This window comes from Zeugodacus cucurbitae, chromosome 6 (genome assembly GCF_028554725.1).
Source record: "Zeugodacus cucurbitae isolate PBARC_wt_2022May chromosome 6, idZeuCucr1.2, whole genome shotgun sequence".
Taxonomy (NCBI): Eukaryota; Metazoa; Arthropoda; class Insecta; order Diptera; family Tephritidae; genus Zeugodacus; species Zeugodacus cucurbitae.
Genome location: NC_071671.1, coordinates 58,591,124 through 58,618,474, shown reverse-complemented (window position 1 = coordinate 58,618,474; position 27,351 = coordinate 58,591,124). Strand labels below are relative to the sequence as shown.

The following is a 27,351-nucleotide window of genomic DNA, read 5'->3' as shown; positions in this document are numbered from 1 at the left end:
AATCCGATGAGCATGGAGAAAGATTTCATCAAGTCGCCGCCCCCTTGAGCATTGGTACAGCGGAAAAAAGCTTGACTCGTTGCTTGCTGATTTGTGTTGGACATTGATAGATGTCTTATTAAATTTAATTTAAATATTGTGTACAAATTTATGATACTTATTGATAACAGTTATAAGATACAAAAAGAATAAAATAGCATACAAACATAGTTAGTGTAGCTTTTTTAAAAAATACAAATTTTGTTAAGTTTTTTTTTCTAATGGTTAGTTTTCTCAGAACGTTGTCTTTGCTTAAGTTTCTTACTATTACAAGATGTCACTTAATGTATAAGTATCAAAGGGTAAATTAAAATATTGACGAAACCTGAGGGCAAAAACATTAAAAAAATGGATTAAATTTCAGTTTTTTCGACATATTGGCTATAAGGACACAAAAAACATTGATTTTGGGGTTTACAGTCCTCTAAGAACTTAAAGACACACTTATTCTGAGAAGCTTTGCCAAAAAAAGTTTACCAAAAAAGTCAACATTAAAAAAGTTACGAGACCGAAGAAAAAAGTGCCTTTCTCTTACAATTTGCCACTTTGATGAAAAACTTCAAAAAAAAATTTTGTATGAAACCATGATTGTAACTCAAAAAAGTAATGATGATGAAGTAATGAAAAAAACCCAAGCTTGATATTTGCCACAAATGCGACTTACTTGAACATAAGGTAACAGTTGCTACACCTGAAGAGGTTGATTCTCTAAAAGCAGAACAAGCACATCATCTTAGTGAAGCACAACAAGCATATGACGCGAAAAAAGTTGATGAGGCAAAAGCTATGAATGATGCTTCACTTAAGTTGTTTTGTTTTGATCTCCAGCAATGCCTGCCAACACCAATGTTGAGGACTTCCTTGTCTTTTTACAAACGACCATTATGGACATACAATTTAACTGTTCATGATCTTGAGACCAATCAAGCAAAATGTTATATGTGGCATGAAGCTCTAGCAAAAAGAGGAGGAAATGAGAGAGCTTCCTGTGTTTTTAACCATCTTCAAAATACAATCTTCTAATACAAAACACGTAGTTTTTTATAGTGATTGCTGTTCAGGTCAAAATAAAAATAGTTACGTTGCAACAATGTTTGAAATTTTTGCGCAAATGGACAGCAATATAACTACTATAGATCACAAATTCTTAGTGCCTGGTCACACTCACATGGAGTGTGATAGCGACCATGCACTAATCGAAAAAAGGAAGAAAAAAACATTAATAAAAATACACCACCCTCGTGATTGGTTTCAATTTGTTCGATCCGTTGGATGGAAAAACCCGTTTTTAGTTATCGAAATGCAGCAAAGCAATATTTATGATTTTGAAAACGCTGCTAAACAGTTATTTACTTGGCGGAAAATTGACGATGTCGACAAAAAATATAATTGGAATGAGATCAAGTGGTTTAGATTTACAAAAGACTTTGGGAAAGTTTATTTTAAAAAATCGCTCAATGAAGAAGAACCATTCCATTTTATAAATATAGTAAAGCGGGGCACCAATAAGGTGAATATTAAAGATTTAAAACTATGTTATGAATCCCCAATACTAATTAACGAAAACAAAAAAAAAGATTTATTAGATATGCTACCGTTGGTTGATGAAATATATAGAGAGTTCTATATAAATTTATGTACAGTAAAATCGCTAGATTTTCACCCTGATCTAACTGAAAACGATGAAAATGATGAGTAATTTCTTATATATGGTAATATAATTATTAATAATTAATAATAATTATGTATATCGAAATGTGGATTAATTTTAATTTAACTTATTTTTTTATAAAAACTGTGTTTTTTTTTTGGATTATTTTTTTGTTTGATTCTTATATTTCTAATAAAGCTTAAAAAATCATCTTATCTCATGTCTACCGCATTTTTAATTCAACCTAAAGCACTTATTTGGACTTACTGTCAGTACCAATTATTTTTCGTTTCAATATAGTAGCTTAAGTTAAGTTAGGTTTATATTTTTCAGCCAATGAATTTGTTCATAATATCTTAAGTACAAATCATCGAATATTTAATAATAAAACAGTTTTTTTTTTTAATTATTAACAGTTTTGTTCTAAATAAATGTGTATCTTTATCTGTGGCTAAAAATTGTATATGAAAACCAAACAAAATTTATTTGACACAAAACCTTTATTATCTCAAAACTCACTTTTTAGACATAAGCCGTTATGATTAGTTGCCACAGATATATAGATTTTCGTTATTCTAGTGAACTTTATGCCGATTATTCGGGACGCCCGAACTGTTTTATATATTATATACTGTTATTTGCAACCAAATTGGTACAGCAAATATACCATAGACATTAAAACACAAAATTAAAACAAGTAAGGAAGGGCTAAGTTCGGGTGTAACTGAACATTTTATTCTTTCGCAATTTCTATATTCGTCACCTAAAATGCAAAAGGCCGTAACTTATTGATTGATTATGAAGTACTTAACCGAAACACGTGTACACAGCAAATTTTACAAGCATACGTCCAAAAATAACGACTTTATAGGCGAGAATCAGAAGGTCGCAACTACAACTTCAACAATTTCATAAACCAAAAAGCCGTAACTACCCTTTTTTTCATTCTCTTTGATTCAATTTCAATGTGACACATTGTGTTATCCGTAATTAGAGTTGTTTTCATTATCTTTCATTCTTTATCAAATTGTGTTATTGTGTTACTGCCTTTATTCCCGGAATAAAACAAAATTAATAAAATGAGTACTAATTGTGAAAATGGTTGATAAGAGAGTCTCGAAAGAACCCATTTCCTCTAAAAGTGCATCATGTTGATTACAAGTATTTCCTTGACTACGAAAGTATTCCTAAGCGCTACGTATCTATTCGACCAGGTAAAATTTAACACACATGTATAAATTATGTATAAAAATCTCAGTATCTTCAATACAGGCAAAAAATCCGGAGAGCCAACTGTTAATATGATCCGTACCTTGGCATATGATCCATCTGGAATAATTTATTATAAAACAAATATCAACGACGATTATAACGTTTTGCCACAACGTACACAACAAAAATTTCGGGACATCGAATCTTCACAGTTACATACCGAAAGAATATCAAAATCCAAAAAGAAATGGGAACACCTGCAGGAACTTAAATTTTTACTTCCGGCTGACTGCCACAGCTTTTATGTTATACCCTTTACACCTTAAACCTATTCTAATTTGCTATTTGTATTGCAGGTTTTGTTGTTTTCAAATGAATTATTTTGTTTATCTTAACCAGTTTAATTTAATTTCATTTTCTTCTTTTGTGTTAAAATACTTACAATAAATAGATACAAAAAGACATAACTTGTTAAAAACTTTTTCAGTTACAGCCTAAAAGCACATTTTCTTAACCATTGCTTTCATTTTATACACAATTTTTTTCAAGTAGTTACGGCTTTTTGGTTTCAGAAAAATAGAGTGCAAAAGGCCGTAACTAACATTTCTTAAAAACAGCTTTTTCCCATTAATTTGGTTTTCAGAAACAAATCCGCCTTTGTTTTCTAAGCTTAAATCAAAAATTTGGATTTTCGATTTAAGTAGTCTTTAATCTATAACGTTTTTTGCATCTCCTGTAAAATACTCAAAATGCTAGTTACGGCCTTTTGCATTTTAGGTGACGATATGTAAATTTATTCAGTTAACACACAATTATATATTGTTTAAAGCCCATTGAAAGTTGGAAACCATAATATTAGGTTAGAAGCACCGTGGTCCTTGTGTTCGATATATGGGGCCTTGAAAACCTATGGTCCGATTTCGGCGATTTTTAGAATGGGGCTGCCACACTATAAACACAGTATTTGTGCAAAGTTCTGCACCGATATCTTCACTAGTGCTTACTTTATATATTGTAATGTAAACGATTCAAATCGTCTTCAAAGTTCTGGTATATAAGTGGTAGGCGTGGTTGTGAAGCGATTTGGTCTATTTTCACAACATATTATTGGGATGTAAGGAAACTATTACAAACCAAGTTTCAATGAAATCGGTCGAGTAGTTCCTGAGATTTGATTTTTGACCCATAAGTGGGCGACGCCACGCCCGTTTTACATTTTGTAAAAAAAATCTGAGTGCAGCTTCCATCTGCCATTTTTATACTCTCGCAACCTGTTGCACAGAGTATCATAGTTTTGTTCACATAACGGTTGTTTGTGTCACCAAGAAATATAAGAGTTAGATATGGGGTAATATATACATAAATGATCAGGATGACGAGTAGATTTGAAATCCGGATGTCTGTCTGTCCGTCCGTCTGTCCGTCTGTCCGTGCAAGCGATAACTTGAGTAAAAATTAAGATATCTTAATGAAACTTGGAACACATGTTCCTTGGCACCCTGAGGAGGTTGCTTTCGAAAATGGGCAAAATCGGTCCACTGCCACGCCCACAAAATGGAGGAAACCGAAAACCTATACAGTGTCATAACTAAGCCATAAATAAAGTTATGAAAATGAAATTTGGAACATAGGATCCCATTAGGGAGGGGCACATTTGGATGTAACTTTTTTGGAAAAGTGGGCGTGACCCCGCCCTCAAATAAGTTTTTTTGTATATAACTCGCAAACCAATAAAGCTATATAAGCCAAACTTTCTGCAGTCGTTTCTTTCAGCCATTTCCTTATACAGTCCAAAAATGAAAGAAATCGGATAATAACCACGCCCACCTCCCATACAAAGGTTAGGTTGAAAATTACTAAAAGTGGGTTAACTCCCTAACGAAAAACGTCAGAAACACCAAATTTTACATAAGAAAAGGCAGAAGAAAGCTGCACTGAGATTTTTTTACAAAATGGAAAATGGGCGTGGCGTCGCCCACTTATGGGTCAAAAACCATATCTCAAGAACTATTCAACCGATTTCAATGAAATTCGGTACATAACACTTTCTTGACACCCTAATGACACGGGTGGAATATGGGCGAAATCGGTTCACAACTACGTCTACTTCCCATATAACCCAATTTTGAATTCCATCTGATTCGTTCACTTTATAATGTATTCATAAGGAACCAATGAAGCTAGCGGAATAAAACTTTACACAAATACTGTATTTGAGCTGTGACATCACTTGTGGAAAAATTGTCAAAATCGAACCATGACTTTTCAAGGCCCCAGATATCAAACATGAAGAACTCAGTGCCTAAGGTTAATTTTTCACCGAAAATATAGGTAAATCCCTCAGATATTTTAATGTAATTCATTCCCTCTGAATTTTTTTCTTATAACAGTTTCTCTCTGTACCTGAAATGGTAAAAATTGGGTCATAACTTCCCCCAGATCCCATATACCTAATTATAAGTAATATTAAATTAAGTGAGCGTATAGTCTTCGATACGTTGTATCTTGGTGGTGAAAACGAGTGAAATCGGTTTAGGAATTACCTCAGTCCCCATATACTATTTATGATGATTTTCGTTATTCTATTGAACTTTATGCCGAATATATGGGTCGAATTGTGTTGTCTTTATAAAATTACATCAATAAATTGCGAGAGTATAAAATGTTCGGTTACACCCGAACTTAGCCCTTCCTTACTTGTTTATGTGAAATTTAGTGTTTCTGACGTTTTTCGTTAGTGAGTTAACCCACTTTTAGTAATTTTCAAACTAACCTTTGTATGGGAGGTAGGCGTGGTTATTATCCGATTTCTTTCATTTTTGGACTGTATAAGGAAATGGCTCTATAGCTCTATTCGTTTCCGAGATATGTACAAAAAACCTATTTGGGGGCGGGGCCACGCCCACCTCCCCAAAAAAATTACATCCAAATATGCCCCTTCATAGTGCGATCCTTCATACCAAATTTTATTTCCATAGCTTTATTTATGGCTTAGTTATGGCACTTTATGTGCTTTCGGTTTTCGCCATTTTGTGGGCGTGGCAGTGCTCATTTTCGAAAGCAACCTTCCTATGGTGCTAAGAAATAAGTGTGCCAAGTTTCATCAAGATATCTTAACTTTTACTCAAGTTACAGCTTGCACAGACGGGCGGACGGACGGACAGACGGACGGACGGACGGACAGACAGACATTCGGATTTGAACTCCACTCTTCACCTTTCTTGCGAGAGTATAAAAATATTTTAATCATTTTAATGAAGTCCTTGAGCTTGACTTTCAAACTTCAATAAGAATAGAAACAATAGAGCTTAGACTCAATGCTGCACACATATAAATCCATGTACCATGTACTTAGCATGTAGTATATTATATATCGTACTAATGTAACTAAAGAGTGTATGCACATAATGCTCACTCACACTTCCATTCACTTCAAAAACTTCTGCCATTGTTCAGCGATCTTTGTTGCAAAATTAGAAAACTCTGGTGTGACTGGCAAATATTTTCGGAGTGCAAATATTAATAACAATGCAAGTGAAAGAAATAGGGAAGTAATAACTTGCTGTCACTTTACATTGTTCTCAAGTTGTTAGCCACATAAATAGCTAAAGCAAACACCTAACAGCAAGTGTTTACACACACACACACACACACACACATTTATACATATAATGTACACTGCTGGCAGCGCTATTCGAAATTACAAATTTCGGTCACATTATGCCCTTAGCTATGTATGTACTGGCGCCCTAGCGCCTAAAAGCATACAAGCATGTAACATATTGTTTTGTGCTCACACACACACACACACACACAGAGAGACACACGCACAATGTCTTTACAAATTTTGTAGGGAATTTACGATTAAACTTTATTTCTCGATAAACACTAAATTTTGAAGTCTAAATGTTAACGGTACTTTGGTGTTGGTGTTAAAGTTGTTTTATATTTCTGTTTTGTTTTTGCTTATTTTAAGTGTGGGTGCTACGTACTTGTAGGTGTGGGTTTCGAATACTTGACAGATTATTTGATTTCTTTTATTGTATTTGAGAGTTTAAACGAGTTGGTTTTTACCTAAAATATACAGGAGATCTATAAAAAAATTTCAATTGATTATAGTGGGAAAAATCTCTTTATTCTCTTTTTCTATCGTTATCTTATGCAATTTCTCTCATACATATGCCATTTTTATTTAATTTTCACTTTATATCTTTTTCTCACTCCCTCTCTCTCATATACATATAGAAGATCTCTCAAACTATATCTTTCTCTCCATATGTAGATCACTACATATATCTATCGCATTCTCACTTTATATTTCTCTCTCTTTCACAAATACGCTCTCTCAAGTTATATGTTTATAATCTTCATGAAACCAAAAATAACATGCCAAAATAGCCATGCTTAGAGAAGATTTGTAATTTTTTTGGGTCTAAAATATCTTGACCTTTTATCTAAATTTTATAATTTGTAGAGCTTGTGAAAATGTCTAAGGCTTTAAGAATCATAGAGAAAGAATCTGATATTGTCTTATTTCATTTCAAGTATTACTGCTAGAGCTCTGCTGATAATTGAAATCGATCCGAACCGATAAAGCGGCCGTTCCCACAAAATAGTTGAAACTAGAAAAGCGGAATGCTCCCGGACTTATACATATATGTCCAGGAACTGGCGACTAGACACATTCTCCAAAATGATATGTGGAATATTTTCTACTACTATAGCAAGAACAATAATGAGATTTGAAATAAAAACTTTATTGTTTTGACTGAAGCTAGGAAACGAACCTCAGTTCCCCAAATCCGGGAACAAGTCTTTTGTCGTAACACAACAGTGTTTTCACTATAATTAGTGAAAAAATAATATTTAATACGCGAGTGTCTTCAGGGTGGAGGAATTACTTTGAAAAATACCTCTTTTCCTTCCATGATCTCTCATACTCATTTTACGAACTATATTTCCATTCAAGTAAAAAAAAAACTCAAAGCAAGCTTAAGTTTAAGTTTAAGATTTCAAGCTGAAGGAAAACACCTTGACGCGCTTTGTAATTTAGCGCTACTTATGCTATGCATTAAGCTGGTCTAAATTATTTTCTAAAACCCTTTACAAAACAACGTAAATTTCCAGAAACTATTGCGTTGCTTCATTATATAATCTTGCATTCAAAGAATACACTCTCAAGGTATTACGAATCGTTTTGTGCACATTAAGGTGGGACATTTATATAGACATTTTTTTTTGTTTAAGGCATTTTGCAAGAATATAACAGTTCAGATAATAGTCTTACGGGTATATTTTGTTTCATTAGCGTGGATCATTTTATACAAAATTTCTTACAATATTTTTCAGACTTTTTAGAAAAATATAATCTCTGCTCAACTGTCGTAGAGATCATATATTATATAATTGGAGTTTAACTCGCAAATTAATTTCAAAAATTATTTTCTCAACTTACGAACCACCTTAATACATATATGTGCTTCCAGCAAGCTTTTGCACACAATTAAATAACATGCGAACAGGCAACCAACGGAACAACAAATGACAACAATGACACCGCGAGAATTTCCAATTATTTCAAATATAATCAGAATTTCCCCGCATCACACCACACCATACCAACGCTGCATCAAAGGCAATAAGATACCTAAGCCAAATTTCACTTGAAGCACATAAGCACGCTTGCTTGTTCTGTGTGTACTTGCCATTCGTACAAACACATACGCTTGAGTGCGATTAGTGGCGGCAAATGATTTGAATGCCAACTTGTTTGGCACAGCTCGTTTGGCACAAGGCATATTTGCGTGTCTGCGTAAACAAATATCGACTTCAAAGGTTCATACATAGACGAATTTTGAAATTTCATATGCGAAATATTCGATTACTTTCAATAAATGAAATGCGTTGACACAACACACTCACCCACACATATACATATATAGCGATGCGCAGGTGTTTATATAAGTTCAATCAGGTACTGTGGTGGGAGTAATTGACGAAGAGCGGGGTGAGTTGTGGTACACAATATGCGATTAGACTTTTATGCCTTCCTTGTGGCAAAAGGCTCTTTACATAAGCCTGTGTACAGCTTCATTGTTATGCGACAACTGTTGGCGCCAAGTGGCTTAATAAATGTTTCACAGAATTTGTTAAGCGACTGCACACCCTCCACATATAAGCACAGGTTGTACAGTATGTTCATATTTACATATTACATTCCACTGATTGGAAGTGATCGTAAAATATGACGCAAATATTTCGGTTATTTAATATGGCGTACGCACACGCAATTCTACATGTACATATATTATATGCATATAAAGGGTTTCTTTTTAGCAGGTAGAGATATTTTATTTTTTCGAATTAGGCATTTAAGGGATGACAATGAAGAGATTCTCGGTCATATGAACTATCGAACCCAGTCTTGGGTATACTTGCTTTTAAGCTTAGTTGTATTTTTATATAGTCGATAGTTCTTCGAATACTGTTTGTTCTGTATCCAAGTGTGTCTGAAGGATCTCTTTGCTAATATTCATACCACAATTCGATATATTTAATACTCATTATGCCAAAAATATATCTCAACACCAAAAATAATTGACTATAAGTGTACAAATATTGATACAACACACGAAATTGGAAATTTCGAAATAAATTTCCATAAGTTTTCAATGTTATCCGTACAAAATAATCTATACCGAACTCAAATGTCAAACGCAAGTGTCTACTTTGACAGCTGGTTGGGAAGCTGCTGATTTGACAGCTTTAAAAAGTTGTGCAACTCAAAAAAAAAGCACCCTTTATACTGTCATATATATATGTACATCAATATTAAATGTCACAAAGCAAGCCGAAATTCCGCAAATCAGTTGTATAGATTAATTTTGGCAGTGTTTGTGGATTGTGGAATCTTGTTGTTATGTGGTGAACTTGTTGAATGCCGCAAGGTATTATGTCACTGTGTGGGAGTTGAGTTGTAATTGGAGTATGTACAATACATATTTGATAACGATGCACATTGTCTTTGATGTGGTTTTACACATGTCGAAATTGTAACTATGAAAATGATTTTAGTTGTGTTAAATGAAACTAAAATCTAATAAATATGATCTTTTAGGAATAAATACCGAATATTCTCTAATGTGGTGGGCGCTTTAAAATATATGATGTTTGAAAATCTGTATATTAATTACAGAAGGCTAACTGATAACTAGGATTTTCCATACAATGAGCTTAATCACTTTGCTCTTGTTTATTGTTCGAGGCTTCTATTATAATCAAAAGAACAGGGTTCTATATATTCGTTACATACGTTGACCGGAATAGGAAACCCGAATTCATCTATATATGGGGAAAAGACAAGTGTTGATATGAGGTACAATCGATTGACTGTTTATTGGAACTTGACTATATAGTTAAACTTAACTTAATACATATGTAGATTTAAGGGGTTATGTGGTTTTCAGAGGCTAAAAAACAAAGGTATTTTTATAGATATATACAATCATATATTTCATTCAAACAATTCAGCGTATCAAAGATATATATTTAAAAAAATTCCGAAAACTCAGCTCCCCTGGCGTGTTAAAAAAAAAACAGGTCTTACGGTGGATATCATAACTCCTGATTGGATCATCTTAAAACAATAAAACAAAAATATTTCGATAGGACCTGGATAGTTTATGAATGAAGGAAAAAAGATAATATTGAAATTAGAATTTAGGACAGAATTTTAACCAACAAACTCCCGTTTTTTGGTCAAATTTTCGCCATACATATGTATATTGGCTCGAAAAAAATAGTTTTAAAAAAAAAAACTCATTCGTCATTAACTAGATAATGTTATGCTAAAGATGTGTGCAAAATTTTTGAGTTATCGTGCACACCGACTTGAAAAATTGAGGTTTATCTCTTAGATTGGTTATTAATATAGATTAATAGAATATTATTCGGATTTCTTTGATATTTTTGAATAATATTTTAAAAATATTGCACTAAGATGGAAAAAAATTGTTCAAATTTTTGAAATTTTGAAACCCACCTAACCCCTTTAGTAAACTACTAGAATTCCCAATAGCTTTAAATGGAAATTAGGCGTGTCATATCTTCACACTAGAAGAAGATATTTCTCATTGTTCAAATAGTTATCAGTCCGTTTAGAGAGTTAGTTAGACTATTAGATTTCTACCACAATTTTCTTTGAGATGCACTTTTTGAGACATCGTTAAGGTTCGGCATACTTTGCATTCGTTTGCGTTATCATTTCTTCGAGATTGAGAAGTTCTTACAAAAGCTTGTCGTGCTATAGAAAGATTATTCTAACGTGTTCTTATAAAAAAAATGCTCTGATACAAGTTAGATCACATTCTAAGACCGAAGATAGTTGCGACACAAATACAGAATTATATAGAATTATTTGAGAAATGTTTTCTTTATAAAGGAAGTATACGAAATTGTTATCCACCATTACTCGTTTAAATTCAATGAAAGTATTTAACTGAAATGTGTCTTTAAATATTGTTGTCAATTTTGCTACCATTGAAGCTATTGACCCAATAGAGTATAATGATTAATGGAGCACACTTAAACTAATGCCACTCGTGTTAATTGGAATTGACATTTGTCAGCTGAATATTAGCGCAATGGTAGTTGTCAGCTGTCAAGTTGCATACAATAGCTTTCTACTATCTGCGTTTGATATTTCAATGGTACAAATAGCACATATGTGTATTAGGGTGTTACTCAAAAGTTCTACTTAAATGGTTAGGGGAAGTTAAAAAGTACGAAGAAATGAGAATTTTCAGTAAGTTTTTTTTTTTTTGCTATTAAATCATGTTAAAATAACAAAAGTAAAGTACGACATTATTACACAATGTTCTGACTTGAGTCACGAAAATTTTGAAAAAAAAAAAAATATAATTTCCAAAGTTATAACTGTTTGTGTTGACCCAGTTCCAAAAAAAGGTCCTTGCAGTGACAATCATAAGTCCTTGGAGATTCATCAAAAATCAATCGGATAGGAAAAATTAGTTTTATAACTAGATAATCCTGGACCTGAGCGAAGTTTTATTTTTTAATTAACAAAATGGCGGCCTCAGGAAATTTTTTTCTAGAAAAAAATTTTTTCGGGAAAAAATCAACAGTTAATTGGTCTTAAAAAAATCGAAATTTTTGAAAAAAAAAAGAAAAAGCCTCTATCCTATTCTTCTTCTTGACTGGCGTAGACACCGCTTACGCGGTTATAGCCGAGTCCAAAACAGCGCGCCACGTATCCGGCCCAGGATAATTATGTATTCTAAAAGCTGTATGAATTTCATTAAAATTTACTAAACGGTTTTCGAGTTTCGACAGTTGCCACCAGTTCAAAAAACATAGTTTTGAGAAAACCGCTTTTAAAGTTTCACACTAGCGTTTTGAAGTACCCGAACGCTCTTTGTTATTTGTCGAATAACTCGAAAAGTAATTATCGGATTAATTTCAAATTATCAGAGAATATTTAGTATTTAAGATATTACACTTAAGGAAAATGAAAAAAAAAGATATAAATTGATTTTTTGAAAATCCTGACTACCTAGTTGGAAATTATAAAAAAAAAAAAGATATAACATTAAAATTTTGAGCCAGGTAGGTCGAAAAACTCGTTCCTTCATTGGTTCAGTGCCACACCAATGTTCATTTACGTATATAAGATACATTCATTTGTGGTAGATTAATTTGCAAATTTTGCCTGCAACTTAGTGTGTTAGTCATCAAGCATATCCAAAATGTTTTAATTAACTCTGATCAATTTTCGAATTGATTTGATTGTCAACTGTGTTGGCTGCCACTATCTTATCTAACGAAGCAAATAAGTCGTTAGAATAGTGAAGAGCTTTGATGTTAGACATCGATATGATAGATCGATCTAAAATACATTATAGCGCACGTATTAAATGTTATTATTATGTAATCACTGCCGAAACATACTTACATATTTATAGACATATGCCAAATTAATTATGACACAATAATGTATTATGGAGCGAATTTCTGTTGAAAAATAGGTTTTCGAATATTTTGGAATATTCATTAGAGCAAAAGCAACGCTAAGCCCAACGCATTTCAAGCATTATTAGGCATGAAAATACGCATTAATTGGTGGCATTACAATTCGCTCGAATTACATAAATAATCTCAATATGTATAATAATTAGGACGGTGCTAAATTTGGACGCTGCCGTTTATTAAATATTCTCTCAATTTATAATAATTAAAAGCTTGTAACATTTTTCGAGATATTTATTATGAAAATGTACAATAATTTCAATTAGTTCCATTTCTATATATTCCTAAGCGTTTTTCAAAAGGAACGCTACAGAAGTAGACCGTTGGGAGCAGCAAACGATGCCATATTTTTTTCCGCTCTTTTGACATTTCTCCTCACTAAAGTTTGCCATTTCATTATGGAAAGATATACATACGATCCAACAACGAGTCGAAATTATTAAAATTTAATATCAAAATTCGGAGTCAGTGATCTCAACTTGAAGAGCGCTACGTCCATTTTATGGTCGTCATAATCGTCCTATCAGATAAGCAATTGAGTGTCTAGTGAAAAAATGTGAATCCACAGTCACAGTACAAAATGTTCCCGTACCAGTGAGACAAAGAAGTGCTAGTAAGTCGATAATATTGCTGTCGCTAGCGCATCAATTGAGGAAGACCCAAATCAGTCTCTCACACATCATTCTCAAGTGCTGAGCATCTCTGTGACATCGTTGTAGCGAATTTTTCGAAAAGATCTTGTCCTACATCCTCATCAAGATCAAAATAACGCAAGAACTGAAGCCGCTTGACCACCAGAATCGTCGTAGGTTTGTGAATTAGGTTGAGCAACAACTTGAAAATGATCCGTATTTTCATCAAAAAATCATCTTCAGCGATGAGGCTCATTTCTGGCTGAATGGCTTCGTCAATAAGCAAAATATGCGTTATTGGTAAGACAGGAATCCACACGTACTCTATGAGTCACCACTGCATCCGTACTTCTTCCGTGATGATCAAGACCGGGACGTTACTGTGAATGGGAATCGCTACCGCTCAATGATAACCGAATACTTTTGGCCCGAATTGGATAATATGGACATGGAGAATATGTGGTTCCAACAGGACGGCACCACAAGTCACACAGCGAATGTCACAATCGATTTATTGAAAACCAAGTTTGACTAGACGTTAGACTATTTCCTGTGCGGTTACGTCAAGTTTATGGTCAATGTCAACAAGCGAGCGACGATTGATAGACTTTGTACGACTATCGAACGTGAAATTGGAGCAGTATCCGCCCGTGTGATGGTCATGCAAAAGATGAGAAAACATGTTCACATAAGCTCATAAAGCAAATGCTTATACATATTGACGGATCTATAGGATAGAAAACAACAAAGTATAAGGTCATAGATCCTGAAATTGACTTATTTATTTGCCAGTTATCGCATAGTCGATCTCATAAGAGGTTAACACAGTCACCAATCCATTACTTTTTCTTCAAACAAAAATTCTATATGGTCTAAATAAAAAATGTTCATACATACTTACAAATTTATAAAATATGTACCACTTTGACGCAACTCACTTTGAACAAATTGACGCTTATTTATCATAAAACTGGGAAACCAACTAAACGAACTGGATTAGCGCTGACGATAATGTACAATTCATGAATGCAATAAAGTCTGCACATAAATATGTAAATTATATATACAAAATATTTCTTACGTATTTGCGTTTATTATGCTGATTTAGTATTCATATTTTTCATTCTAAAACAAAAAAAAAAAATAGCGATCACTATCTTTTTTTTTTTTGAAATTTAATATGTGCCATTACAATAAACTTATTAAATATAAAAATCACTAATAACGCGATTAACCCGCTGTGCATAAGCTAAAAACAACAAAGAATAACAACAACAAAAAGACAATTGGTGATTAACTAAAAGACGTCACTGGAATTATAGCTTAATTTATGCGAAATATGAAGCCGCGAGCAACAAAAAACAAAAAAAGCTGGGCGAAAAGATAGTAAAAGAAATTCATGAAAAAAAAATAATAAATATTTTATACATACATATATGTATGTATACTAAACTTAATGGCTCATTAAGGAATTTTTATGGTGTGTTGAGGTGATTAGTTCTGGATACCAACGCTGCTTTAATATATGTAGTGTTGACAATTCCCGTGCTATTTTTAGTAAAAAAATTTCACTTTCAACCTTGTATTCCCGATACATTTCAGGAGAGCTGAAGTGTGTCAAAATTGTTAAACAATTTGTTATTTTTATTTTTTAACTCTAAAATGTCTCTTAATTATTTTAAACATTCTTTTATTTTATTTTTTAATTTTACATAATTTTTTTTTTTAAGTTTTTGTTATTTTTACACTCTCCCAACAAAAGTTGCTAAGAGTGTATTATAGTTTTCTTCACATAACGGTTATTTGTATGTCATAAAACTAAACGAGTTAGATATAGTGTTATATATACCAAAGTGATCAGGGTGAAAAGTGGAGTTCAAATCCGTCCGTCCGTTCGTCCATCTTTGCAAGCACTATAATTTTTATAAAATTAAGATATCTTGATGAAACATGGCACACTTGTTTCTTGGCACCATAGGAAGGTTGCTTTCGAAGATGAACAAAATCGGACCACTGTCAGGTTCACAAAATGGTGAAACCCGAAAACACATAAATTGCCATAACTAAGCCATAAATAAAGCTTTGAAAGTAAAATTTGGTACAAAGGATCGCACTGTGAAGGGGCATATTTTGTTGTAATTTTATTGGGAAGGTGGTCGTGGCTCCGCCCCCTACTTTTTTGTACATATCTGAGATATTGCTTGCACAGACGGACGGACAGACAGACATTCGGATTTGAACTCCACTTTTCACCCTGATCACTTTGGTATATATAACCCTATATCTAACTCGTTTAGTTTTGGGTGTTACAAACAACCGTTATGTGAACAAAACTATAATACTCTCTAGCAACTTTGTTGCGAGAGTATAATAAAAATAAATGTATAACAAAACTTAAAACAATAACGAATAAGACTCAAAAAATTAGTAATTAACATGGATGTAATATTTTTGGGGATGTGGGCGTGGCCCCGCCCCCAAATAGGTTTTTTGTACATATCTCGCAAACCAATAGAGCTATACAAACCAAACTTTCTGCAGTCGTTTTTTTAGCCACTTCTTATTACAGGCCAAAAATGAAAGAAATCGGATAATAACCACGCCCACCTCCCATACAAAGGTTAGGTTGAAAATTACTAAAAGTGGGTTAACTCACTAACGAAAACGTTAGAAACACTTTCACATAAAAAATGGCAGATGGAAGCTGCACTCAGATTTTTTTACAAAATGTAAAATGGGCGTGGCGTCGCCCACTTATGGGTCAAAAACCATATCTCAGAAACTCCTCGACCGATTTCAATGAAACTTGGTTTGTAATAGTTTCCTTCCATCCCAATGATATGTTGTGAAAATAGACCAAATCGCTTCACAGCCACGCCAGAACTTTCTATATACCAGAACTTTGAAGACGATCTGAATCGTTTACTTTACAATATATAAAGTAAGCACTAGTGAAGATATCGGTGCAGAACTTTGCACAAATACTATGTTTATAGTGTGGCAGCCCCATTCTAAAAATCGCCGAAATCGGACCATAGGTTTTTAAGGCCTCATACATCGAACACGAGGACCTCGGTGCTTCTAACCTAATATTATGGTTTCCAATTTCCAATGGACTTTATACAATATATATGACGAATATGTGGGTCAAATTGTGTGTTATATACATAATATAAATAAAGTTAAATAAATAAATTGCGAGAGTATAAAATTTTCGGTTATACCCGAACTTAGCCCTTCCTTACTTGTTAATTTTTATTTTTTTAGTCTTGTATTTTTTCGTTATATTCTTTTTTATATACATATTATATAAAAATTAATTAATAATTAATTAAAACAAAGTTTAAAAAAAATAAAATTATTTTTATAATTATTATATGATTGTTGTTAATTTTTTTTTATTTTTCAATTTATTTTTAGTTTTTTAATATTTTTATTTATCATCATTTCTAATTTTTGTTCTTTTTATTAACTGTATTTGTAAACAATTTTATTTTTATTTTCTTGTTATTCTCTTTATTTTTTATATTTCCTATTCATTATGTTCTTAAGTTAGAGTTTTGGATAGATATTTTATTTGTTAAGAATTTTTATAATTTTTTTTTTAGTTTTTTATTTTTTAATTTTTTTTTCATTTCTTTTCTCAATTTATTTTTATTTATTTTTTTTTTCAATTTTAATTTGTTTTTCAAAACAAAATTAAATTTTGCATTATTTTCTTTCGGCGTTTCGACTCTTTAATATTTCTGCAAACTTTTAAAACTGTCCAATGAACCTGCCGCGCATTTATAACTTACATACATACTTTGTTGTTTTTGTTCTAACAAAATTTTATAAATTTTTTTCTACACTTGAATGATTAAAATAAGAAACAGCACAAATCAAATAATTGGAAATTCCCGATTGTATATTAGGCAAGAACTTTAGCGACCAAAACAAAAAAGTGTCAAAAGAAAAAGGAAAAAAATTAAAAAATAAAAACAAATAATTGAAAAATTCTAAAGCGCTGGCATACCTATGCAAATGAGGCGGCTAAGACAAAAGCAGTATACAAATATGTAGAAATGTATATATACTATATTTATAGAGAGGACTGGCAGCGACGTACGGGGGTGTAACGCGCTGAATAAAGGTGGGCGCCGGCTACAGGAGACGAGAGAAGGAGATCGGAGCTAAGAATTAGCTAAACAGCAATAATGCCAACAACAATTATTTCCCCATACACCTGAAAGGCTGACAGGCCTCTGGCTTACAAAAACATACAATAAAAAATATGAAAAAATTAAATTGAAAACAAAACAAAAAGCAACAAAAAAAAAAATAAAAATAAAACCACAAAAGCGGCAACTTAACAGCGCCCATTATTAACATCCAATATCATATCACTTGTATCTATATATGTGCCTACTTAATACCGCTGTTAAACGCCAATCGCTAATTACCAAAGCTAACACTAATTTATGAATTTAATAATTTAAAATATATTAAATTTCTCATGGTCTCACATTTCGAACGGGAATTGGGTATTAGTCCCTAAACGCTTGTTGTTGTAATGCTAAATTTCCATTTTTTTTTTTTTATTTTCATTTTGAATTCTTTATTCTTGACTTAGCTCACTCGCTAGCAGTATTAGTTAGTTAGTTACTATTGCTATTGTTGTTGTCATTGCTGCGCCTGGTATTTGCGACAATTTTTGCGCTGGCACTTAAACGATTTGTTTGTTCTTTTGCGGCACGTGAAACGAGTTTTTCCTTTTCGTACATTTTTTTCGACATTTCGATTTTTGTTTTTGGTGTTTTTGTTGTGCGCGTCAAAGCCGGCTTTTGGAATTTCGGAAAGTTTGAAATATTTACCCAGTGTCCCGCTGGCTAAAACAAAAGCGAGTCAGTAAAACAACAACAACGGGAACAACACAAGAAGAGAGAGTAATTTTAGCAACATCATCGGCGTCGGCAGCAGCAACAACGCTCAGCCGCCCTGCAATCGCAGCTAGCCGGTGTTCTTACGTGTTCTTCACGTATAAATAAGGCGCTGCGCCCTGTATTTGATAACATTTGCAAACGTACTTTGCAAGCTAGAGGTTCTAAGAACATCCCATCACAAGCAATTCCAATTTTTCTAAAAACAAAATGAACAAATACTTCGTGTGCTTCGCTCTCTTCTTGGCCGTCGTCTGCTGTTTGTCCGCCATTGAGGCCGCACCAGCTCCTGAACAGCTGCTCGATTGGAAAACCGCTATTGAGAAGATCATTTGTAAGTCCAAAATTGATCGGCTAAAAATTATTGTCTTGTAAAATTTCATTCCAAAAACTTCTTTGCAGCTGCTTATGAGAGACGTTATCCCGGTCCATCAAAACGCTATCCAATTGAGGTCGCTCGTGTGGTCGATCCCAATCACCTCTATCTTCCTTAGTTAATACCGTCATCTCTAGTTAATGTGTGTTCGATTTTTAAGGCTTACTGTACCTAAATAATGTTAAAACAAAACTGATTAAAATATATAAAAAAATATTATATTAAAAATTTTGATCTTTCTTTAACTGAGTATTTAATCTCTAACAAGACTCAATAAGCTAGAAAAGTCATAGCCAACAAGATAAGTCCGATAAAAATCGGTAAAAGACAAAGATTCTGAATCTGAATTTATGAATTTACAGATTCTTTTTATATAACATTATACCAGAGATATAGTCAACGTGATCTTGAATCAGTCTTAGTTATAGAGACCAAAGCATTTTAATCGCCTCGCTAATTAATCTATAGCAGATGAAATTTAAAGAAAGCTTCAGTTGCAAAATATTATTAAGAAACTACTTATCATACAATACAATCGTGGTAGTTTTCAATCAACCCTACTTTCTCCTTACAATTGAAAGAATAAAAGATTCTGAACTCAAGGATAACCTCACTTCAATCTATACCAACTAACGTTTACAACACTGTGGCCGTGGAAGAGTACTCCAAGGTGCTATTGGTAGAGGCCAGAACATCTCTATTGAATCCTTAGCGGATCTCTAATTTTGCATATAGAATTGTTGCCGAAGCAACGGTATTGAATAGATCAGTGGTCAGAGTTATTCGTTCAGTTCATCTAGAGGGTGATCTCGACAATATTGTTCTGTCTTAGTCTATATATAACATGTAGAGAATTCTTTATACTAAATATAGAACATTCCTTATGAATATATAAAAGTATACTCTTACCTTTATTTCGATTAACCAAGTTTTATATGCTAATGCTATTTATATGCTGATTCGCGAGTATTTCATTATTTCACTCGATCTTTTTTGGACAGTCAAACAATGACAATTTCCTCGTACTTGTAGTTCTTTTTATTCGAGACCGGAAATCATTCCATTAGCAATAGCTGTAAAGGAAAGTAGCTTTTGAGAATGACCCTACTGAAAGCAGTCTCAAACTTCCAAGTTAATTTCTTTTTCATATAAACTCTCTGAGATTCTTTATTATTATCAAAAAGTATCCAGAATAGATTATCATTCGAAGAATTCTTAGAAGCCAGTTCTGTATAGTGTTAGAGTGCACCCTCTTAATTGTTGAGTTAATTTTGCTCAACATATTTTTTGATTACAATTAATGAGAAACAATTTGATTTTATATATGTTTTTTGCTTTTGCCTATTTTTATATACATGTGTACATAACTTGATTTCCGAGTAATTTAACGTGCTTAGACAGAACAACCAACGCCTACCGTTTTTTCCAATGAATGAGTGTCTACACACAGCCAAAGTTATTCTTTGGAATTATTCAATGCTATTGTACAATTATTCTTTATACTCATAAAGAAAAAATAAGTAAGGATGTGCAAATTTCGAACAAAACCGATAATGTAATAAATTCGGTGAAATGTTATTTACAACACAAATTTTCCTTAAAATTGAATAGTTGTTCCGGACCGAATCAAAGCTTGCGATATGCTGCTGAAACGGAACGCACTCGATCCATTTTTGAAGCGGACGGTGACTGGCGACGAAAAATGGATCACATACGACAATATCAAGCGAAAGCAGTCGTGGGCGTAGGCCGGTGAATCGTCCCAAACAGTGGCCAAGGCGGAATGACGGCCAGGAAGATTATGATGTGTGTTTGGTGGGATTGAAATGGAATTATCCACTATGAGATGCTCACATATGGCCAGACGGTTAATTCTATCATCTACTGCGAGCAACTGGACCGCTTGAAGCAGCAGATCGACCAGATGCGTCCAGAATTGGCCAACAGAAAGGGAGTGGTGTTCCACCAGAACAACGCCAGACCACACACTTCGTTGGTGACTCATTAGAAGCTATGGAAGCTCGGATGGGAGGTTTTATCGCATCCACCATATAGCCCGGACGTAGCGCCAAGTGATTACAACCTGGACAGGAGTCCATGGCTAACGCCCTTTGGGGTGTAAAGTTGAACTCAAAAGAGGCTTGTGAAATGTGGCTGTCCGAGTTCTTCGCGAATAAGGATGGAGACTTCTACGAGGGGACTATTATGAAGTTGCCGTCTAGATGGAAACAGAACGAAACGGCGCATATTTCAACTAAATCCGATCACTGTAACATTTTTTATAAACCATTGAATAAAGAGCAAAAAAGCGGAAGGCAGATATTTGCCAACCTAATATATATCCCTTGAAAATGATTTTTATTTTTTCGTTGATTTTTTGGAGTCACTCCTTAAAAATAGTTTTTCCAAATAAACTTTTCTTGTTCTTATTTAGCTGAAGAAATCTCTTATACCCTTCGCAACATGTGGTCTGAGTCCGAAATTAAATTGCAAATAAATCAAATGCATTGCACAAATCGTGTTCTTACAAATTAAATATGCATTTGACAGTAATTTGCGGTATACGTTGAATTAAGAGGCACTTGTGTTCAGAAAAAAATAGAATTATTGGCAATTTCAGCACATAAGCGTGACATAAAATTATCGTGTATATCAATTAAATGTGTTTTTTCTGTCAGAGAAATGTATTGCGAAGGCAGCTCTTTTTTTCAACTTTATGCAAATCGAGACATACGAACTGCCACCTGCCAGAGTCATTGAAACGCATTGAAATGCAGCGAAATCGCTTACTGGTATTACAACATAATATTATATGAGCAATTAAACAAAAACAAAAGAAACGCTTAAAATGTTGTGTACCAAAAAACCACAAAATTTCGAGGTATATTATAATTGCTCACCGAATTTATGGTAATCCTCAGACAACTTTTATTACGTAAACATTAAATTTCACGGGTTAACAAGTAGCTAGCAGCTAAGTACATGCATGCACTATAAATCAGCATGAGTTGCGGTTTACCAACATTGTTGTTGAAGCCGGAAGGTTAAACGTCCGCTGACTATGCTCAGCTATTTTGGTCTCCATTCTGCTCGTGTGCTTGTCAATGTGTTGGTTAATGTGTTCATTTGTAATAATTTATGACAACCGGTTGCGGTTGCGGTTATTTTTACAATATATTTATAATATATGTATTTGCAATTCGCTTACTTACATATATACATGTATGATGTAGCTGTATACAAACAATTGGTGATGAGATTTTAAGCGCTTAAGTCAAGCTAGAGGTTTCTACAAATAAAAAAAAAATTGACTTAGAGTCCTAAAAACATCATTCAATTAATAGAATAGTGAAAAATAAAATTTTTATATAACGCACAAGTTCCTAGAATCACCGTCGCCCGTAGAGGCCCTCTTATCGAATGTAATTCCGCATATTGTTGCCATAGCCGTCATTTTGTATTAAAATTAGACTTTTTTACACTCAATTACATGAGTAATAAGGCCTGTAGAAGCGAAATTCGATTTATTTCTTCTTATCCTCAAAATAAATTGTCAAAGTATGGCATTATTTGCGAGATCCAGAGTGATTTTGAAAATTGAGAATTTTCAGTAGTTTTTTTGCTAATAAATCATGTTATTTTACATAAGTTATAATTATGGCATCATTACACAATATTTTGATTTGAAGTCACGGAAATTTTAAAAAGAAAAACTATTAAGGAAGGGCTAAGTTCGGGTGTAACCGAACATTTTATACTCTCGCAATTTATTTATTTAACTTTATTTATATTATATAATACCCATATTCGTCATATATATTGTATAAAGTCCATTGAAAGTTGGAAACCATAATATTAGGTTAGAAGCATCGAGGTCCTCGTGTTCGATATATGGGGCCTTAAAAACCTATGGTCCCATTTCGGCGATTTTTAGAATGGGGCTGCCACACTATAAACACAGTATTTGTGCAAAGTTCTGCACCGATATTTTCACTAGTGCTTACTTTATATATTGTAAAGTAAACGATTCAGATTGTCTTCAAAGTTCTGGTATCATTGGGATGTAAGGAAACTATTACAAACCAAGTTTCATTGAAATCGGTCGAGTAGTTCCTGAGGTATGGTTTTTGACCCATAAGTAGGCGACGCCACGCCCATTTTCCATTTTGTAAAAAATCTGAGTGCAGCTTCCTTCTGCCATTTCTCATGTAAAATTTGGTGTTTCTGACGTTTTTCGTTAGTGAGTTAACCCACTTTTAGTAATTTTCAACCTAACCTTTGTATGGGAGGTGGGCGTGGTTATTAAGAAGTGGCTAAAAAAAACGACTGCAGAAAGTTTGGTTTATATAGCTCTATTGGTTTCCGAAATATGTACAAAAAACCTATTTGGGGGCGGGGCCACGCCCACCTCCCCAAAAAAAATACATCCAAATAGTGCGATCCTTCATACCAAATTTTATTTCCATAGCTTTATTTATGGCTTAGTTATGGCACTTTATGTGTTTTTGGTTTTCTCCATTTTGTGGGCGTGGCAGTGGTCCGATTTTGCTCAATTTCGAAAGCAACCTTCCTATGGTGCTAAGAAATAAGTGTGCCAAGTTTCATCAAGATATCTTAATTTTTACTCAAGTTACAGCTTGCACAGACGGACGGACGGACGGACAGACAGACATCCGGATTTAAACTCCACTTTTCACCCTGATCACTTTGGTATATATAACCCTATATCTAACTCGTTTAGTTTTGGGTGTTACAAACAACCGTTATGTGAACAAAACTATAATACTCTCTTTAGCAACTTTTGTTGCGAGAGTATAGTAATAATTTTCAAGAATTATAGCTGTTTGTATAGACCAAATTCAAAACAAGTAAGGAAAGGCTAAGTTCGGGTGCAACCGAACATTTTATACTCTCGCAATTTATTTAGAGATTTACCTATATTTTCGGTGAAAAATTACCCTTAGGCACTGAGTTCTTCATGTTTGATATCAAGGGCTTTGAAAAGTCCTGGTCCGATTTTGACAATTTTTCCACAAGTGATCTCACAGCTCAAATACAGTATTAGTGTAAAGTATTATTTCGCTATCTTTATTTGTTCCTTATGTATACATTATAAAGTGAAAGGATCAGAAGGATTCAAAATTGAGTTATATGGGAAGTAGGCGTAGTTGTCAACCGATTTCATCCATTTTTCACACGTGCCATCAGGGTGCCAAGAAAATATTATATACCGAATTTCATTCGAATCTGTCGAGTAGTTCCTGAGACATTTTGTAAAAACATCTCAGTGCAGCTTCCTTCTGCCATTTCTTATGTAAAATTTGGTGTTTCTGACGTTTCTCGTTAGTGAGTTAACGCATTTTTAGTCATTTTCAACCTAACCTTTGTATGGGAGGTGGGCGTGGTTATTATCCGATTTCTTTCATTGTACTGTATAAGGAAACGGCTAAAAGAAACGACTGCAGAAGTTTGGTTTATATAGCTTTATTGGTTTGCAAGATATATACAAAAAACCTATTTGGGTCACACCCACTTTTCCAAAAAAATTACATTCAAATGTGCCCCTCTCTAATGCGATCCTATGTTCCAAACTTTATTTCCATAACTTTATTTATGGCTTAGATATAGCTCTTTATGTGTTTTTGGTTATCGCAATTTTGTGGGCGTGGCAGTGGTCCGATTCCGCCCATTTTCGAACTTAACCTTCTTATGGTGCCAAGGAATACGTGTTTCATTAAGATATCTCAATTTTTACTCAAGTTACAGCTTGCACGGACGGACAGACGGACAGACGGACGGACAGACATCCGGATTTGAACTTTACTCGTCACCCTGATCATTTTGATATATATAACCCTATATCTAACTCGTTTAGTTTTATGACTTACAAACAACCGTTATGTGAACAAAACTATAATACTCTCTTTAGCAACTTTTGTTGCGAGAGTATAAAAAAGTTCCTTGCGGTGACTAACATTAGATGCATGGAGATTCAAGAAAAATTAGTTTTATAAATAGATAATCCTGGACCTGATCGAAGTTTTATTTTTTAATTGACAAAATGGCGGCCTGAGGAATTTTTTTCTATGTTTTCGAAAAAAAAAAAAATCAAAATTAAATTCAAAATTCGAAATTGAAAAATCCTTCGATCAGGCCTGAGTTTATTATGTCTTCTTAAAGCTGTATAAATTTCATTAAACTCTACTGAGCGATTTTCGAATTACAGTTGTCACCAGTTCAAAAAACATAGTTTTGAGAAAAACGCTTTTAAAGTTTCACAATAGCGTTTTTTCACACTTTGTTATCTGTCCTATAACTCGAAATGTAATTATCGGATCAACTTCAAAATTTCAGAGAATATTTTTACGATACTAAACTTAAACTTAACGAAAATCCTGACTACCCTTGTCCCCTTAAAGTACAGTGTGTGCACAAACATACTAGATAACAACTAATTTGTTTTGATGCCAATGTTCAGGTCTCCGAAAATTTCAGTTATTATTTTTTTGGATGTTTACTTCTCAGGGGATAGTATCATTTCTAAGTTTCTTATGGATAATTCGTTTCAATCTCGTTTGCATTGTAAGTATAGATATTGCAGGGAGCAATCTCTATGTCAGCATTCTATTTGATTCTTAACCTTAAAATTTTATTTCGGTTTAACCATTGTCTCTATTTATCATAGTTTAACCGGAATCTCAGTATTTGGCATTATATTTATGAACGATTCGAAGCTGTGACTAGATTATTCGCAATCTATATTAGTAGTACTACTAGTTATTCTAGGATACAACTTCTTCATAAGAAGACTAAACCATAATTTATTCCATAAATAACTCGAATTGAGTTTTATTCGGGTATGTGTAATTTCTTCACCACTGAGTATCATGGCTGGTGTTTCAAAGATAAGTTCCACTAGTGAACTTGTTAGTTTTACACTTTATTCACATCGCAACTAAAAGAACTCAACGAATACCCAAAATATACATATACTGAGGAGAGCACTAAAAACATAATAGTTATATTTTTCGGAATTGATGGTTTCCTCCAGTTTTGTTATCCTTTCTTCCCAGAATATATGTATTTGTGCTTTGGAAATAGAAAAGGCTTACTTTTTTGTTTACAATGAAACTTTGCTTCTCAATCTCAGTCTCTCATATATTTATAATTTTTTGTTTTTAAATTTTTGTGCTAAAAATACACCCTCTCACATATTTCCAAAAATAAATATGTAAATATAAATATGCATGTCAGCGATTTTCGAGAAACCCAACCGATTAGTTATTTTTAGTTTACATGTTTACGATTACAACAACAAATGTGTATATTTGATATCGCTTTGAAGAGATTTGTTTATGTTTGCTATTTATTTTTATTATTTTTTTCTGTTTTGCTTTCAAAATACTTTGTTTGTTATTACTCTTTCTTTTTTCTTTCTTTTTTTGGACATGAAATTCAATACTCATTTTGTAACTGTTGTTGGGATAGTTCAGTGGGTTTTCCCATGATTCGCGAGCGAAGCGTGTCAATAACTAATTTAACTGCTAATTGATTTTGTCCTAATTTGAATTCTCTTAATTATTCTACTATGTTATTCACTAAGCTGACTGTTTGTTTCTATTTTACAAAATACACATGATCATCGTTATAATAATAGCATTACGAGTCATATAATATAATATAATATAAACGTAAATAAATCGCTAATGAGATGCAAAGAAATTTTGAGTTCTTTTTATACTCTCGCAACAAAGTTGCCAAGAGAGTATCACAGCTTTGTTCACATAACGGCATATAAAGTGACATAACTAAGCCACAAAAAAAAGCTATAAAAGTAAAATTTGGCTCAAGGAATCGCACTAGGAAGGGGCATATTTGGATGTAATTTTTTTGGGAAAGTGGGGGTGGGCCCGCCCTCAAACAGGAGTTTGTATATATCTCACAAACCAATAAAGCTATATAAACCAAACTTACTGCAATCACTTCCCTTACGTACACTACTACCCAGAAACACTAAATTTTAGAGAAGAAATGGCAGAGAAAACTGTACTTAGATTATTTTTTTTTAATTGAAAAAGGTCGTGGCGTCGCTCACTTATGGATCAAAAACCATATCTCAGAAAGTAATCGACAGATCTCAATGAAATACGGTATATAATATTGGTTTACAACTTTGCTTTAAAAAACGGTTTTATATTTGTTTATAAAAACGGTTACAAAAATGTTTTTCAAAATATTGGCCATCGCTAGCTACTACTTTTGACCATATTTCTGGCAGCATGCGTATTCCGTGACGAAAGAACTCCTCATCTTTCGAGTCGATCCAAGTATCAATCCAATTTTTGACTTCTTCATAAGAACTGAAGTGCTCGTTAGCTAGACCGTGTGCCATCGATCGGAACGAGTGGTAGTCAGATGGAGCAATGTCTAGAGAATACGGCGGGTGGGGTAAGATCTCCCATTTCAGCGTCTCCAAAT

The 27,351-nt window shown here is 33.4% G+C and overlaps 3 protein-coding genes across 15 annotated transcripts in view; 2 read left to right on the top strand and 1 right to left on the bottom strand.

Annotated features, from left to right (window-relative positions):
• Positions 1–3,280, bottom strand: part of LOC128922794 (uncharacterized) — a 150,622-nt gene extending 147,342 nt beyond the window's left edge. The window contains exon 1 of the mRNA XM_054234692.1: positions 2,587–3,280. The gene's annotated coding sequence lies outside the window, so the exon portion shown is untranslated. The remainder of the gene's footprint in view (positions 1–2,586) is intronic.
• Positions 1–27,351, top strand: part of LOC105218914 (G-protein coupled receptor dmsr-1) — a 463,512-nt gene that overhangs the window by 308,321 nt on the left and 127,840 nt on the right. The window lies entirely within an intron of this gene.
• LOC105218918 (uncharacterized) lies at positions 18,614–19,081 on the top strand. Its single transcript, XM_011194791.3, has 2 exons — positions 18,614–18,831; positions 18,900–19,081. The coding sequence occupies exons 1-2, from the start codon at positions 18,708–18,710 to the stop codon at positions 18,989–18,991; spliced, it is 216 nt and encodes a 71-aa protein (XP_011193093.1). The 5' UTR covers positions 18,614–18,707; the 3' UTR covers positions 18,992–19,081.

Coding starts and splice junctions, on each gene's coding strand:
- LOC105218918 (XM_011194791.3), top strand. CDS start 18,708: ATGAACAAATACTTCGTGTGCTTCGCTCTCTTCTTGGCCGTCGTCTGC. Junction 18,832..18,899: donor CGCTATTGAGAAGATCATTT/GTAAGTCCAAAA, acceptor ACTTCTTTGCAG/CTGCTTATGAGAGACGTTAT.